Source organism: Stegodyphus dumicola, chromosome 2, assembly GCF_044657685.1.
Source record: "Stegodyphus dumicola isolate Sdum_Otavi_A_Nest chromosome 2, ASM4465768v1".
Classification (NCBI taxonomy): domain Eukaryota; kingdom Metazoa; phylum Arthropoda; class Arachnida; order Araneae; family Eresidae; genus Stegodyphus; species Stegodyphus dumicola.
The window spans coordinates 220,067,530-220,083,787 of NC_140769.1; the positions used below are offsets into that span (position 1 = coordinate 220,067,530).

At 29.9% G+C, this 16,258-nt stretch overlaps 1 protein-coding gene across 5 annotated transcripts in view; it reads left to right on the forward strand.

Moving 5' to 3' along the window:
• Reps (RALBP1 associated Eps domain containing) overlaps positions 1 to 16,258 on the forward strand; it is a 116,755-nt gene that overhangs the window by 65,993 nt on the left and 34,504 nt on the right. For 4 of the 5 annotated variants that reach the window (XM_085811789.1, XM_085811790.1, XM_085811792.1 and 1 more), the window contains 2 exons: positions 9,294 to 9,457; positions 14,668 to 14,732. In XM_085811789.1, coding sequence (XP_085667915.1) covers positions 9,294 to 9,457; positions 14,668 to 14,732 — 229 coding nt within the window. The remainder of the gene's footprint in view (positions 1 to 9,293; positions 9,458 to 14,667; positions 14,733 to 16,258) is intronic. The other variant, XM_085811791.1, reaches the window with a different exon arrangement.

The following is a 16,258-nucleotide window of genomic DNA, read 5'->3' on the forward strand; positions in this document are numbered from 1 at the left end:
ACCATTGTTTGACAATTAGGTAAATAATGTATGTCTCATGCTCCAAGTCTTAGTTGTACCTGAAACTCGGAAACTTAACTGCATTTTCTGTCAGAGAAGCCAACATGCCGTTACACTATATCATCAGCCAAAAGAACCGTGAACAACTTATGGTGAAAGGATACATCTATAATTTTGAACGTGCTAGTGCTGAGAAAAGTATTTGGAAATGTGTAGAGTATTTTACTTGTAAGTGTAAAGGGCGAATTCACACTCAAGATGATAATATCATTCTTGAAACATCTCACGGGCATCCTCCAAATGCTGGCAAAATTACAGCGAAAGAGATTATGAGTTCAATTAAAGAGCGTGCGGTAACAACGCAAAAATCGACACATTCTTTAGCAGCAGTTGGTACAATTGGTCTTCCTTGTGCTGTTTCGGGGCATATTCCACCAGTGGAAAATATTTTAAAAAATTATCAGATATGCTCGACACGGAGAAATGCCATTGCATAATCCTAGATGTCTTGAAGAATTAGTAATCCCAGAACAGTTTTCAAAAACACTAAAAGAAGAGAAATTTTTGCTGTATGACAGTGGAGTGCAGACAGACAGAATTCTAATTTTTTCGACCCTCAGAAATCTGGACTTCATGGCTGAATGTCCGAACTGGTTTGCTGATGGAACTTTTAAAGCAACACCACCGCTTTTCAGTCAGATTTATACAATCCATGGTGTTAAATATGATAATGTGATACCTTCAGTGTATGTATTAATGCCAAACAAACGCGAAGAAACATACAATAGAGTGTTTACGGTGATAAAATCTTTGAAACCGAATCTGCAGCCCAAAACTGTAATGACTGATTTTGAAAAGGCTGCCATAAATGCCTTTAAAAATTCCTTTCCGAATATCATTCAGAGAGGATGTTTTTTTCATTTAAGTCAGTGTGTGTATAGAAAGATTCAGTCTGCAGGTTTACAAAGTAAATATGAAACTGATCCGAATTTCATTTTGGAAATCTCTCAACTTGCAGCTTTGGCTTTCGTTCCTACTTCAGATGTCAGTGAAGCATTTGAACAATTAATATCATCTACTTATTTTGTAAATAATATGAACATCATTCACCCAATCATAAATTATTTTGAAGACACATGGATTGGTAGATTTACTCGTCGTGGTCAACGTCGCAGACCAGTGTTTGACATTCCTCTTTGGAACAGTTATGATGCTGTAAAAGATAAAGTTCCAAGGACAAATAATGCGGTTGAAGGATGGCATCACAGATTCAACGAACTTATGAACGGATGACATCCAACAATCTGGAAATTTATTGATTACTTAAAAAAGGAACAAAATTTAAATTCTATAAAAATTGAACAATACATTGCAGGTCACCATCCACCAGTAAGTAGAAAAGTTTACAGAGATACATCTCTCAGAATTCAAAAGATTGTAAATGAGTATAATGATCGGCCTATTTTAGACTATTTAAGGGGAATAGCCTACAATTTTCAACTGCAGGTGTAAATTATTTATACATTAATTAATGAGGATGTTTAATGTCTGATATAATTATACATGTTTTTATTACTACAGCTTTAACATGAGTCGTAATTACATTATATTTTCTGAAAAATATTAGGCGAACTTTTATGCTCTTAGAGTTGATATTTACAATTATACTAGCTTTCATGAATATATGTGAATGATATTTTACTCCATATAATGTGTTTTATTTAAGCCTCTTTGGTATACACTCTTTGGTAGTATAAATCAAATTTTATTTCATCAGAGAAATTATGAACGACAAATGATGATGCCTTGTTCGTTTAAATATCATTTATTAACTGAAACGGTATGCGAAGCTAAAATTTATTGGAGATTTGGTGTTAACAATAACGATATTTTTGAAAAATTCCTATCAATTAAAATTTTATTTCGTTTCATTTTTCATTAATTCATGTTTGTGTGAGAAAATAACTTTAGAGTATTTGTTTACAGTGGATAAATTTTTAGCTCAATAAGCTATCTATATTTTAATAAAATTCAGTAAATTTAATACCATTGTGGATGCATATAAGACGAAATTTTCAATTCCTATTCCTTATTGAAATCATCCTGATCAGGCAGCTTAATATTAAAGAATACGTTTAAGAGTATTTTTTAACTCGTAAAGCAATGGGAGATATATTTACTTAATTTTATCTCAAATACTAATAAGATTAGACTTTTAATGGCTTTTCTTGTAACTTACTTTGATATATCAAACTTATATGCGTGGGCACATCTTATATGTAAGCCCCTTTTGTCTTTCTGAAAGATTCTTAAAAGAAAAAACTTTTTCATATATGACACCATTATGTTTTGAGACAATACGGTATTTTATTGCGTATTTCTGCATATTTAAAAGGGGGAAACTTTGAAAACTGAGGTAAGATATTTGCTTTTAAATCCCTAGTCATTTCAATTTTGATCAATACTGATTATATAACCTAATTTTAAAAATAATTTATTATATGACAGTAATGTAAATTTAACGTTAAAAATCCTTAACAGCAGTTTTTCATTTGCTAAATATAGAATGATATATAAATGGAAGTTTTATTTGATAAATATGAAAGATATTTTAGAGAGTTTCATGTTTTTCTGCAATGGGTAACACTATAAATATCGGTCTTTTGCTACAAAAATACATTCTCAAAATATGCTTATGGTTTTCCATGTATAGCTTATTCGAAAATATTTATGAAGCAATTATTAAATATTAGTTCTAACTTAGGCGGAAATTTCTGCTATGTTTACAGTTTCTCACGCTCCTAATTTTTTTAAATGTATACAATGAAGTATTTATTATTTAATTAATTTTTTATAACTGCATTAATAGATGGTACATTATTTGCAAAGTTTTGACATGATATTACCTTTTTTACGAAATGAAGGAAAGTAAAATTATTGTTTATTCTTAAGCTACAAATTTTGAACAAGGCTGACATATCTACACTAAATTTTATAATGGTGCCATAAATATTTTTCATTATTCAATAACAACTATAAATTTTTATAATTACTTAAAAATAGTAAAAGAGTGGATTATAAAGCACTGTGTTGAATAAAAATAATATAATATTAAGAATGGCAACTTTTGATTAAAATATAGATTCAAAATATTATTTCCTGACGCACTGCAAAATCTGAAAGTAACACAGTCTATTTTAAACGAATTTTTCAGGATGCACTTTTGGATATAATTTGATCTGAGAAATAAACATTAATACAAGGTGATTATGTAATTCAACAAACAATCTCTATACTGCTTCATAAAATAGATGACTTATGATGGAAGTCTTCTTTTATAAAATACTGTGGTTTAATGTTGCAAACGAAGTTTCAGCTTAACTTTCCCTCTATATTAATTTCCAAACTTAAAAAGAGTCTCAAAACTAACAAGTTAGCATATGAATAGCATTAGGGAAGAATATAAAACACATTTCAGTATACATTCAGTATTTATTTCAGAATAAGGAAACATTTTTCACTATATAAATAGCATAAGGAAATACTTTTTCAGTATATGAATGTAAAAAAACTTTTCAGTATATATCCAGTACTTATTTCAGTATAAAAAAACCCATTTGATTATGTAAATAGCATAGGGAAAGAATTTTTCAGCATATGATTCATATATTATATTCATATATTAATATATCGATTTCTTTAATCAACTTTCAATTTCTTTAAAAAACATTAACATTTAAGAACTAATCAATAGAAAAAATGCAAATAAACAAAAAGTAAACATATTTAATTAAAATAAAACTTTAACAAACATTCTCTATTCGTAAAAAGCAAATTTAAAGTTAATTAAGTTTTAAATTATGAAATTTAATTGCAAACAAATAAATGATTAATTATTGCTGCGAACTAATCTACAATATCATTTAAATTCTGAGAGCATATATAAAAATTACGTGAAAGTATCAAAATCCATGAATAAATATATAATTCCAAAAAATTTTTTAATCGTAAAAAAAATTTTAAAATGTATAAGTGAATAATTGTTGAGCAGGCAGGAGACAAACTTATCAAGGGAAGTTGCCTCCAAACCTAACTCTTCAATTATTCCATTCGTGTTTCGTATCATCCATGTATTCAGAATTTAAATGATATTGCAGATTAGTTCGCAGCAATAATTAATCATTCATTTGTTTACAATTAAATTTCATAATTTAAAATTTAATTAACTTTAAATTTACTTTTTACGAATAGAGAATGTTTCTTAAATTCAAATTTCATTACTTAAATCAATGCGCAAGAGAATTATTTAAATTTAATTTAACTTAATGTTTATTAAAAGTAAAACTATTATTTAACTAAAATATTTATTCTTTTTAATTAAAATAAAAATGTATTTTTTATTCACGAGAGATGCCTTTGACAAGAATTTTTATGTCGGTTATGGAACTTGAAGGACATCAAAAGAACTTTTGAAATCTGCACTGAGATTGAACTTATTGAGATCTGTAGTTTTCAAAGCTTTATTTTTTTTTTATATGAGATAAGGTTGGTTTATGTTAAAAAAAAAAAAAAAAAAAATATCTAAAATGAGAAAAGATATATATTTTTTTTACTTTTCAAACGAAAATATCAAATGCTCCTCAGCTGACTACCTCCTATCCAACCTTTTTCCCATTTTAAAGGATTTTTAAAATTATTTGGATGATTACTCCAGGAACCAAACCTTTTTTAGTAAGATCGGTCAAAAGTACGCAATTTGTCTAGTAATTTAATGGGGGGGGGGAAAGCAAAAGAAAAAAGAAAGACATGAAAGAAAAATAAGATATTTACACCAGCTTTTTTTTTTTAATAATATTGTAATTATTTAGTAAAATCATATCTTCTTCTATAATGCATAGCACATTACTTCATTTTGTTTAAATTGTAGAAGATATTAAAGTTAAGTAAAAATTTCAAATTACCTTTGAATGCCACTTCCAGATACTTTTACAACAGGTAAACGAGTAAACAAAAAGTTAACCTTTCTAGTCTCCTCTCCTGAAATTAAGCTCATACTCTATACATAACTGTAAATAAATTAAATGAATATTGTAGAAAAAGTAGAAATCTTCTTCATTAAAATTTCTGAATTTATGTGTTCATTGATACTGGACTATCAAAAATGCAAATTGTGTGTCTTTCAAATTGCAAATTCATAGATATGCAAGAAATTCATATTATATTTAATTGTAGGGCATTGTGAAACTAGCATTATTTTCAGTATAAAGACCTACATTCATTTCAGTCAATCAGAGTTTTACGTCTGCTTTCTAAACATTTGTCAATAAAATAAATATAACTCAAATATTTTTGTATACAAATCAGAAAGACCTTACACAGAGATGTAACCAGAGCTATTATCTATACTGTTTTAATGATTTGAAGCATCATAATATGCATTTTTGTAAGACTCATTTGATAACACTGTAGTTAGCTAGGTCATTAGTGAAACAATCATAGATGACTCAATGTTAAAGAAAAAGATGCAAGAATTCTGAATACAGTTGAGAAAATTCATAATTATCTGATTGTTTTATAATTCTACATTTCCTATGAGCTATAATTTTTATTGCAATTCTTACCCATTATAATTAGGAATATATTAATCCTAGAAGCATTTGACATTCATTTAAAAGAAATTCAAAACAATTTAGAGAAACTACTATTTTCTATTTTTATATATGTATTAGTTTTCAATAACGAGGATTTCCCAAAAATTTTGGTCCAGTTTAATGCAAAATTAGAGCACAAAATTTAAATCATATTTTTCGTATCAATTCATTTTATGATGAAACTGAAACATTCGAAGTTTATTGCAAAAGTTGCCTTCAAGAAGCAAAATGATTGTGTCACAGTATCAATGCGAATTCGTAAATATTACTAAAATGCATTACTATAATATGTAATTAAATAAGGACTAGTAAATACGGACAATATACAAAACGAATAAGAACTATATGTAGTCCTCTTAACACGCACCATCACCACTACACTTTATATAAAAATTAGTCATATTTTAACAATAAAACGAAAAAAAGTTTTTTTTGAGCAATCCAGCACTTAAAAAAGCATGTGATTCGATTTTATACAAGTATATAGTATGAATCATAGCCAACATGCTAATTAAGCCTTACGTGAATATTAAAAAGAACACATATCGAAGTATAAAAAATGGGTAACTCCATGAAGTTATAAACTTATATGCAACACTTTGTTCTTTTTGTTACATGCAGATGCAATAATGAACATCGTAGTAGAGTTTTTATGGCTGGGAAAAGAGATAGAGAAGCTTTTTTTCCCTCCCTGTGGAGTGTAAGAGGAAGAAAATGTTTAACGTTGAGGTAAAGAAATCCAGATAAGCAATTAGTATATTTGTTGTTTACAGTGGTGCACATAGATAAACTGAATTCTACATTTAACCTAATAACACACCTCTCATTGACTTAGCTATTTCACAGTATATCTTTGCTTATTATTGTGAACTGAGAAACTAAAACTACAGTTAATTACAGATAAAAAAAAATAAGATTTGTAAAATTATTAAAACAAAAAGATAATTTTGTTTGATTTAAAACATAAACTATGGAACTTAACATGCCTTCTTTCAAGATATCTTTTTCCAATAGTTTAATGGCTAGATGCACTAAATACTTTCATTTTTTTAAACAATTTCTTTCTGGATACTTTAATTAAAAAATAATCATGCACGAAGCGAACCCGGATTTTAAAATTTAATTACGATTGATATTCAAAATCATATGTTTCTAAAGCATATATGATTCATAAATATGTATTCATATGATTCATAAAAATGTTATATTTTCTTATTCCAAAAAATTTGTCATATAAATACAAAAAGAAATTGTACTTGAAACGTTTCAGTCAGTGAAACGAAAAGACAATATAAAATATGTACAGTTTTTATCCTTGAAATCTATATAAAGGAAATTCGATTAAGTTTTTATTTTACTAAATTTTATCTTTAATTAAAAATCTACAAGAAAAATTAGTCGCTTCAAAGTTGCTAGGCAAAGAATCGCTACAAAATAGAATCTCACTCAGAAATATTAATTTTAATTTCGTACAGATTTTTGGCGAGCATAATTTAAGATATTCTGAAAATTAAGAAATACCGAAGAAAACATTCAAAATTGTCTTAGAAAGTTGGCCACTGTAAGTTCAACAAGTAACTACAAAATTTTCGAATAAAATGTATATAAAAAATTAAATAATACTTTTAAAGTGAGCAATCCTATTTAAAGCGACTACTCAAAATTCCATATTTGTTTAATCTTGAGAGAATGTGGTGAACTTGCATAATGATTAAAAACCAATGTTTATTCTCAAAAACACTGTTCGTCTTAGAGGGAGATAGTCACCAAGAATGTTCACTGCAAGTATACATTATTTCTAAACAACAACAACAAAAAAAAAAAAAAAAAAAAAAAGCTGCAGGAAGATTTTCGTGATTTTCCTAAAGTATAATGTGCATATGAACCAGTTCCTGAGAATGTACTCCACAAAGGAATCCCACCCCTTAAGCAGATAGCCGTAGTGTGCTTTGGCATAATCTAATATATCCAAATCCTACTGAAATATTATGCATAGCTGACTTTCTTCATAACTAACAAATCGTCATTCAAGTAACTGACTGCACGCTGTGCATGGAAATTTTAATGACATTTTAAGAATAAACTGAAACAAAACAAGAAATAATTTTCGCTATAAGAGTATTAGACTAACAAAAATGAAGAAAATAATCTCAAAATTAGCTTAGCAATTTTTTTATAAATAAGGTCATGCAGTTACTTACCTTCCTTTTTCTAATCTTTTTTAGATAATACTTTTCATAAAAAATTACCAGTAAAAACTTTATAAAAATGATTTATTAATGACCTTTGTTAGTTAACTATTAATATTACTTTGTTACTATATATATATTACTTTGTTACTACTATATATATTACTTTGTTAGTTAAAATTCTATTAAGTGCTATAAGTTGCATTAATTTTCTATGCTTAAGTCTCCTTCTTATTTTTTCAGCTAAAATTTATTAGTTAATAAAAAATATGAAAGTAAAAATTATCCTTCTTTCCATCTTGCGCTCACAAATCATTACGGGAATATCCATTTACAGTTATTAAAGCCTGAAAAAAGCATGTCTGCGATGTTATCGTCATGCGATGATTTGTATATACTTTATTTATTACCACAATATTTTCGACGACGATGTTTTTAAACCGCGAAGTTTTTTAACCACTTTATTTTCGACGACGATGTTTTAGAACTGCGATGTTTTGTAGCACGACGTTTTCGCCTTGCGTTGTTTTCTCCGCGATGTTTCCGGCTGTAACCATAGGGGATAGAGGGGTGAGAGACTTGAACTTGTTCTTCAGGATGCTCTCCTTCAAATTGGGGCAGTAAGACTCTCACCTGTATAGTGCTCTAGGCTTTTGTCAATGACAAACACAAGCTTGTACTTGTTGCCATGATAAAATTCATGGGCCTGTTCTGATTAGGTTAGAAAAGTCATGACAACAATACACATGGATGTAGCACATAATGATGTTTGATGAATGCTCAAGAGTTTTACCATTTAATTTTAAAAAGAAGGGAACATATTAATATATTTGATTATTAGTATGCAATAAAGTTCTGTTTCACTGAAACTTAATTATGAATAATGGTTATTTCATGCTTTTATAAGTTGATTTATTATTAATGTGATTACTTAAAAGTATTTAACTATATAATGATTAGTTTTCATTATTCTTTTTTCAAATTTCATACACTGAATGTTAATACTATAAAAAATTATAAATGTAATGAAATGGAAGTTTAGAATCCTTCTCCTCCATAATTATAGAAACACATTATTTTGAGATCTAAAATAAAAAGGTTACAGGGGAGGATTTGCATGCTTATTTTATAGAAAGTATGTCAAAATGATATTTTCAGAAATTAGCTATTTCCTATTATTATAAAAAGGTTATCCTGAATAGCTCTTACCAGTTATTTCAAATAAAGATGATATTACTTTGCATATACTTTCTGCAAATAAACAAAATTTTCTAAATGTATTCTTTTAAATTCAAATCATGAAAATATTACAAGAAAGATTTAATAAAACTGTAATTAGATAATCAAACTTATGCCATTTCAGATTATTTAAGAAGGTAACATTTTTTTTTTTTTAACTTTTTATAGAATATAATTTTCTTTTATAAGTATTACTTTATTTCAATATTTCCAGTTCGTTTTCTGGTACTAGTGATGCTTCTAAAGCAAGCAACTTCACATCTTCTCAACCTGTTGTTAGTCTTCCTCAAGGTCCAAAAAAAGAGCCACCACCTCCTCCGCCACCAAGGCCTAAACATAATCATATCAGAAGTTCCTCGTTAGATTTAAATAAATTAGGTATATGATTCATTCAATTTTATTGTTTATTTATAAAAGATTTGATGTTTTATATTATTCTATGAATTTTTAAACAATCCCAATAGTTAAATTTCATAGTTATTATTGAAATCAGGCATGGGTTAACTATGTATCATTGGACTCTATTTAAATGTTCAAAATTGAAATAATAAGTGACTGTGTGAATAATCTTTTCTGACTTATAATACCATGTATTTATAGTATTATTCGTTATAATTATTGCAGAAATATAAATGAGTTTTTTAAAAAGCATAATTAGAAAATTTTTCGTTACCTACAAAATACAGAGGTAGAAAAATGTGAATTAAAAATGTAGTTTCTGCACAGTTCTTTCTCACTAAGCCAACTAAAAATGCTGTTTCCTTTCAATCAATAATTAGATGGACAAATCAAATTTTGAGTTCACAAAATTCTCATTAATGAAAACCCCTTGCCTAGTAACAGTATAAACTGAATAGTAGCTAAATAGTAACTGAATAAAATTCCATATTAAATTTTAATTTCTCTTCCCCTTAGCTTGAATTTCTTAGTAAATGTTAACATATTGAAATAGCTATCATTTGTTAATAGTGTGCTGATACACTGGTAAACAGTTGCTAAGAACAGACGGTAATATAGCATGTTAAAAAATAACTGTGGTTGGATGCCAAGTGAAGTAAAATAATGCCAGAATACTGAGACATAACAGTAAAGATAATTTGTTGTGCTCTGAAATTCAGGCTTTGAAAAGTGCTCAAGGTACAAAATTTTGTGCTGAATACATAGAAGTGCAAAAAATGTAGTTACCTTCCACAGGCATTCTGGCATAAGATGTCAGTACGGGATATGGCCACCATGCAGCGCAGTGCAAGATTCCACACATTGTGTCATGCTTTGCGCAATATTATCCAGCAGCTGTTGAGGTAATTTATACTATTCCTCTGTTGATGCCCGGATGAGAATGTCCTTGTTTATTAGAGGACATCGTACACCTGCAAGATTCCTCCCTAAAGTATCCCAAACATTTTCAATTGGATTCATATCTGAAGAACATGTATGTCATACAAGCTGTTGGATATTGTCACTTTCTTGAGACTCCTGAATAATGACATGTTATCCATGAAAACAAATTTATCACCAACAGCACCATGGAACATGCAAATATGAAGCAGCAGAACAACATTAATGTGTTGTTGGCAGCCATATCCCAGCTGAAAGCATATAGAGCAATGTATGGCTGTTGATCATGATTCCAGCCCCATACCATTCATACTACATGTAGGATATTGGTCCCTTTCTTTTATGTGTGCTGGACTATAAGCAGTGCGACTCACACATCAGATCAACTGGCATGTACAATGCAATGACAGGTTAAACCTGCACAATAGTACACAAAACCAGTCATCTTCCCTCCAATTGTGATGCTGACAACACCACTGCATACGGGTGAAAACAGTGATAGCTAAAGGCAGTGGAATGCACACTACAGGATAGTGGACATATAGTCCTCCTTGATGCGAATGTCTACCTACAGTTTTTCAGGTGATTCACTTACCAGTAGCAGAAAGTGACTAATTTGCTACCTTAGTAGCTGTGCTGCACCAGTTTCTTTTTGTCGATAGCACTATAAACCTATCTTCTGCATGCTTTCTACTGCAAACATGATGTCCCGTGTAATACTTGCTATACATTCCATTTGTTTGAAATAATCTGATTTCTAAAGCCTTGAAACAACACAGTGGTTGACTTCAAACTCCCTAGTAACATCTGTTATTTTTTGCCCTTCTTCAATCATACCAGTAATATGGCCATGTGTAAAATCATATGAGTAATCTAGGGAAGACATCCTAAAAATTGCAAGTTCATCAATTGATTCTTTCCATTTAAATTTTGTTTTTGAACAACAATGGTCAGTATGCATCAAATCCTTTATATCTCTAATCAGCGTTATCACGTGGCGAACAACTTTGGTGATCCAAAAGTTGCATGTGCACAAATTCGGTCTTACTGTATCCTGTACTTATGCTTGTCTTTGATGCTATCACGGCCAATGTCATCCATCCATAACAATTGACTGTTAGTGTATAAACATACCTCTTTTTATTGTGTTTTGTTGTAAATGATTTATATCTCATTTGAGTCCCCCCCCCTTTTTTTTTTTTTTTTTTTTTTTTTTTTTTTTTTTTTTTTTTTTTTTAATAGAATATTTTTGTTCATAAAATTCAGTCTTTTAATTAAATCTTTTCATTTAGGCATCGGAGATTTCCAGTTTATAGTACTTTTTTACTTTTAAACAGCTTATAGTTAAATCCTGTTAATTTCTATTTTAAGTCAAATTTAAACATCACTTCTTTCCACTGCATTTATATATATATACATGTGTAAGATTCAAAACATAAAAATTAGAATTTAAATTAGCAATAACTCCTTAATTCTTCATTTTAATTTCAGTACTTCCCCTCTATTCTAAAAATTGTAAAAGTTTCCTGAACTGAAACCTTTCACTTAATAAGCTGGCATAGTGAATAACTAAGCACTTGCTTTCTGCACCTTGACCTAGATATGAGGTGTGGCAATTGAATAACGAGACTAGTTTCAGAAATGTGATTTACTGAAACAAAGTTACAACTAACTTTTATCCTCTTCAACTTACTCCCCTTCCCTATCTATACACCACTGTGTACATTCCTTCCATTGTTCAAAGCAATGCTGTGGGTTACCCTTTTCAACGACTCTGCCGTTTCTGCTTTTATCTCTTCAACAGACTGATTCACTTTGCATTTTAGGAAACAGGTAAATGTCACAAGGAGCCCGATCTGGTGAATGTGGAGGATATTCGAACAAAGGAATGCACTTGTCCACAAAAAATTGTTTCGCTGACAAAGGTGTTGTGGGCTAGTGCATTGTCATGATGCAGAATCCATGTGTCGTTCTTCCACAAATCTATTTTTCTCCCCTTACTCTTTCCCTAAATTGATTAGAAATTTTTTTTTTTTTTTTTTTTTTTTTTTTTTTTTTTTTTTTTTAGTATTTCTGACCAACTGTTTGACCCGTTCAGTCATGATAGCACCCTACGTTGAAAAAACTATCAGTACTGCTTTCAATTTTGACTTGCTCATTTGTGCTTTTTTCATTCTTGGTGACGGAGTTTTCCAGTACATCGATTGACACTTTGTTTCTGGGTTGTATTGGAAGATCCATGTTTCTTCACATGTAGTGACATGGGTGAGCAAGTCCGGTTCTTCATTGAGTCGTTTCATGACATCACAGCAAATGTTCTTGCGACTGTCTTTTTGTTCCTGAGAGAAAAACCATTTTTGCACAAACTTTTTTCATGTTTTAATTCATCATGTAAAATTTGTCTTACTGTCTCTTCGTTAATGTTCACAGTGTCTGTTATCCAAATGTTCCAAATGCTCAGACACCGCTCTTTCTGCAAAGTTTCACGAATTTTCTGAGTGTTTTCTTCAGTTCTTTACCTCACAGATAGACCAAGATGTTTATCATCTTCAACCTCTTCCTGACATTCTGAAAACCATTTGTGCCATTCAAAAACTCGTGCACGTGACATAGCTTTATCACCAAACACTCCTTTAACATATGAAAACATTCCGTTAGTGACTTTTTAAATTTCACAAGGAATTTGAGATTTAGTGTCCTTTATAACCAAGGCTAAAAAGCAGACAGAAAGATAAAACAAATGGTGGCTACTCAACCGCATTCCAGTGTCAACCTCTTCCCATGTGGTTGCGTTTTAGAAGGTGTGCAGCCTCATTTTATAATTACCTCACCTGCTTGCTGCTTCTCTTCTTACCACAAATCTGTCAAAACTTTTCATAAACATAGATATAATTTGCAATTTGTGTCTATTTTTATGTATGAATGTGTGTGTACACACACTCATGCTAAATATCATAAGATACATATTCTGTGTTGTTTGAGACTATCTTTAACCTGATGAAGGGCAGCTTAGCATAGATTGTATGAGTCGTTAAAGTCTCTTAGAAAGAGACTAAGTCATGTATTCTGGATAGGGGTCACTTGCAGTTACTTGGTTGTTATAGGTGCGGGATCTTATGCACAAAAAGATATTTTGATCATATCGTACCTTTGAGTTTATATCTGGCAGATGTGGCTGCCAGACCATTTGTAGAATTGTACAAAATACTTTTTATACCAGTCTTGAACATTCTTGATCCAATCAATCCTAAGAAATCCCATAATTCAAAAAACACATACCACATAATTATAGAGCCTCTACCACTTAAAATATGCTTAACTGTTGACAGCTTTTGTCTATAGCATTTTGGAGTCTGTACCACATTCAAATCTGACCATTATCTCATAATAACTAGATACTCTGACTCATTGGAATAAGCCACTTTTTTCTTGCCTTCTTGAAATTAATTAATGCATTTGTAAGTCCATGTGAGGCACTTTGCTAGAACTTTTGAAGCCATATTCCAGTAACATTAAATTTCATTGCACCAACTTCATTCGTAGATATGCATCTGCAACCTTCCAAGTTGTCTGTGGATGTTATTTGCTCGTTATTGTTTACTTCTTAGCATGGACAGTTCTAGATATTGCTGAGCAATAGTTAGTAGCCATAATTGACCACAAGGCTGCCCACGATCGTTAGTAAAACCTTTCTTCAAGCATCTAGGTAATCTGGCTAATCATGTGACACCAGGGTTTGAGGAATATCGGATGTCTGAACAACTTTCAGAAATTGAGTGTCCATTCCTCAAGTTCCAAATATCATTCTACATTAGAAGTATAATAATCCATTGACTTACCATAATCACAATAGAATCTGTTTCACAAGACAGGCAAAATTGCTTGGCAACTGATTTTTTTTATTTATTTATACTTTCCTTTCCTGCATTGCAGATACTACCTAAAAATGTGCATTTTCCGATCTCATTCATGCATTTCGGTATTTGAGTGTTATGTGTGTGTATTTGTCACTTCTCTGCAGGTATTTTATGGTTGTTGAAAATTTGTTAATGTTTTTACTGTCAGATAAATCTTTCTTATCTGAAGCGTAACATTATATCTTAAGCAGCGTTAAATGCATTTGTAAACTGCATTCAAATGTTTATATTAAGTCTGATGCAGAATCTTTGAAAAGGCTTTGGGAATTTAAAATTATCTGTTAATATGATAAATTACAAAATTTGTGTCATATTTTATCATTACAATTTTAGGTAAGACTGTACCACATTTTCTAGGTGTTCCTCCTGCTGTTCCTCCTCGAGTTTCACCGAGCACTGTGAGTTTACTTTCTCATATGGTTTTTATAATGTTTTTATAGCATTTGATGTTACACTAGCTGTGTCTGTTATATACCAGAAGGGCGAAAAGAATTAAAGAGCAATTAAACAATGGTCACAGCAGGCTTAAAAGCTGCTGTGTCTGTATACTTATTAAAATAACTAGATATATATGAAAATGAACTATCCATTAATATATGAAAGGAATAATTCCTAGGTAGTTAAAAAGAACTGAAATCAGTATCAGAAATCAGCTTTGTTTCGTATGAATGCAAGTGGCAAAATAATAATGCCATCTTGTTATTGAACCCACAAGTTCAAGAAACTGAAGACAGGATTCATATGACAGTATTTCAGAATTCCATGAAAAATGCCCAATTCGCAACAGTGAATTTAGTGACTGTCTGGTTAACAACCTTTTTTTTTACTTTTTGTTGTTTTCCCGCAGACATATTGGCTTACATAAAAGGCATATGTTAAGGTCTCTTATTCTTTCATAATGAGCCAAACCATACTAATACTGAAATCATAGATCTGCAGCCATTAGATTTAGAAATGATCACTTTTTAAATGTGCTTATTATATGAAAAATGCCTTAAAAGATACACTGGAAAACCAATCAAAACTAACATCAATCCAGAACTGGAAAAATCATGGCATTGCAGATTATTGATTATCTTGGCAATAACACAAAATAAACATGTATTCTGGAATAACTAAGTTAAACCGTGCTAAATTTTTATTGCTACAAATTATAGACAAAAGTATTAATTGTCATCGGAATTCTGAATATGAACAGTTTATTATAAAGTAACATATTCTTTTTTGTTGGTCACTTGAGTGATCACTTTTTTTTTTTTTTTTTTTTTTTAAGTTAGATTCTCTCTTAGAAAGAGAAACAACATTAAAAAAAGACCCCCCACCAAAACACAAAATTATTTATTGAAAGTTTACTAAGAATTACTTTAAGATGCTGAAAAGTAAGATAAAACAAAGCTTAATTATATTTTTTTCTCCATCTTATCATTGTTTTGTAGTAATAGTAATTTGATGCATATTTATTTGAACTGTCCTTTTGTATTTGAGTATAATTTCATTCATGGTATGTAAATAATCTGCTTAAAACTGGCAAAATAACAAAGCAGTTTATATTATTATAGTATGGTATAATATAGTAATAGATGAACAAAATGGGAAGATAACCAAAGTTAAGAAGTAATGAGGAAGAAGATCATGATGAGAAATCAGTAAATTTTTACATCTATATTGAGCTTAATTTTAAAAAAATGCTATGTCATATACACCTTTGTTAGTGCCAGTTCGTTAGCTAATCAATTCTGATTATAATTTCCTATAGGTGTTTTTATTTCATCCCCAATGTTACAAAACTGCAAAGGAAGCAGGAAGAAAAGATTTTATCAGATCATTTAATAATAGATGAAAGATAATTTTAAAATTTATTAGATACGCTTCTATTTATATTGGAAGTACAAATAAGTCTCTGCCATTTGAAAAAAAAAAAAAA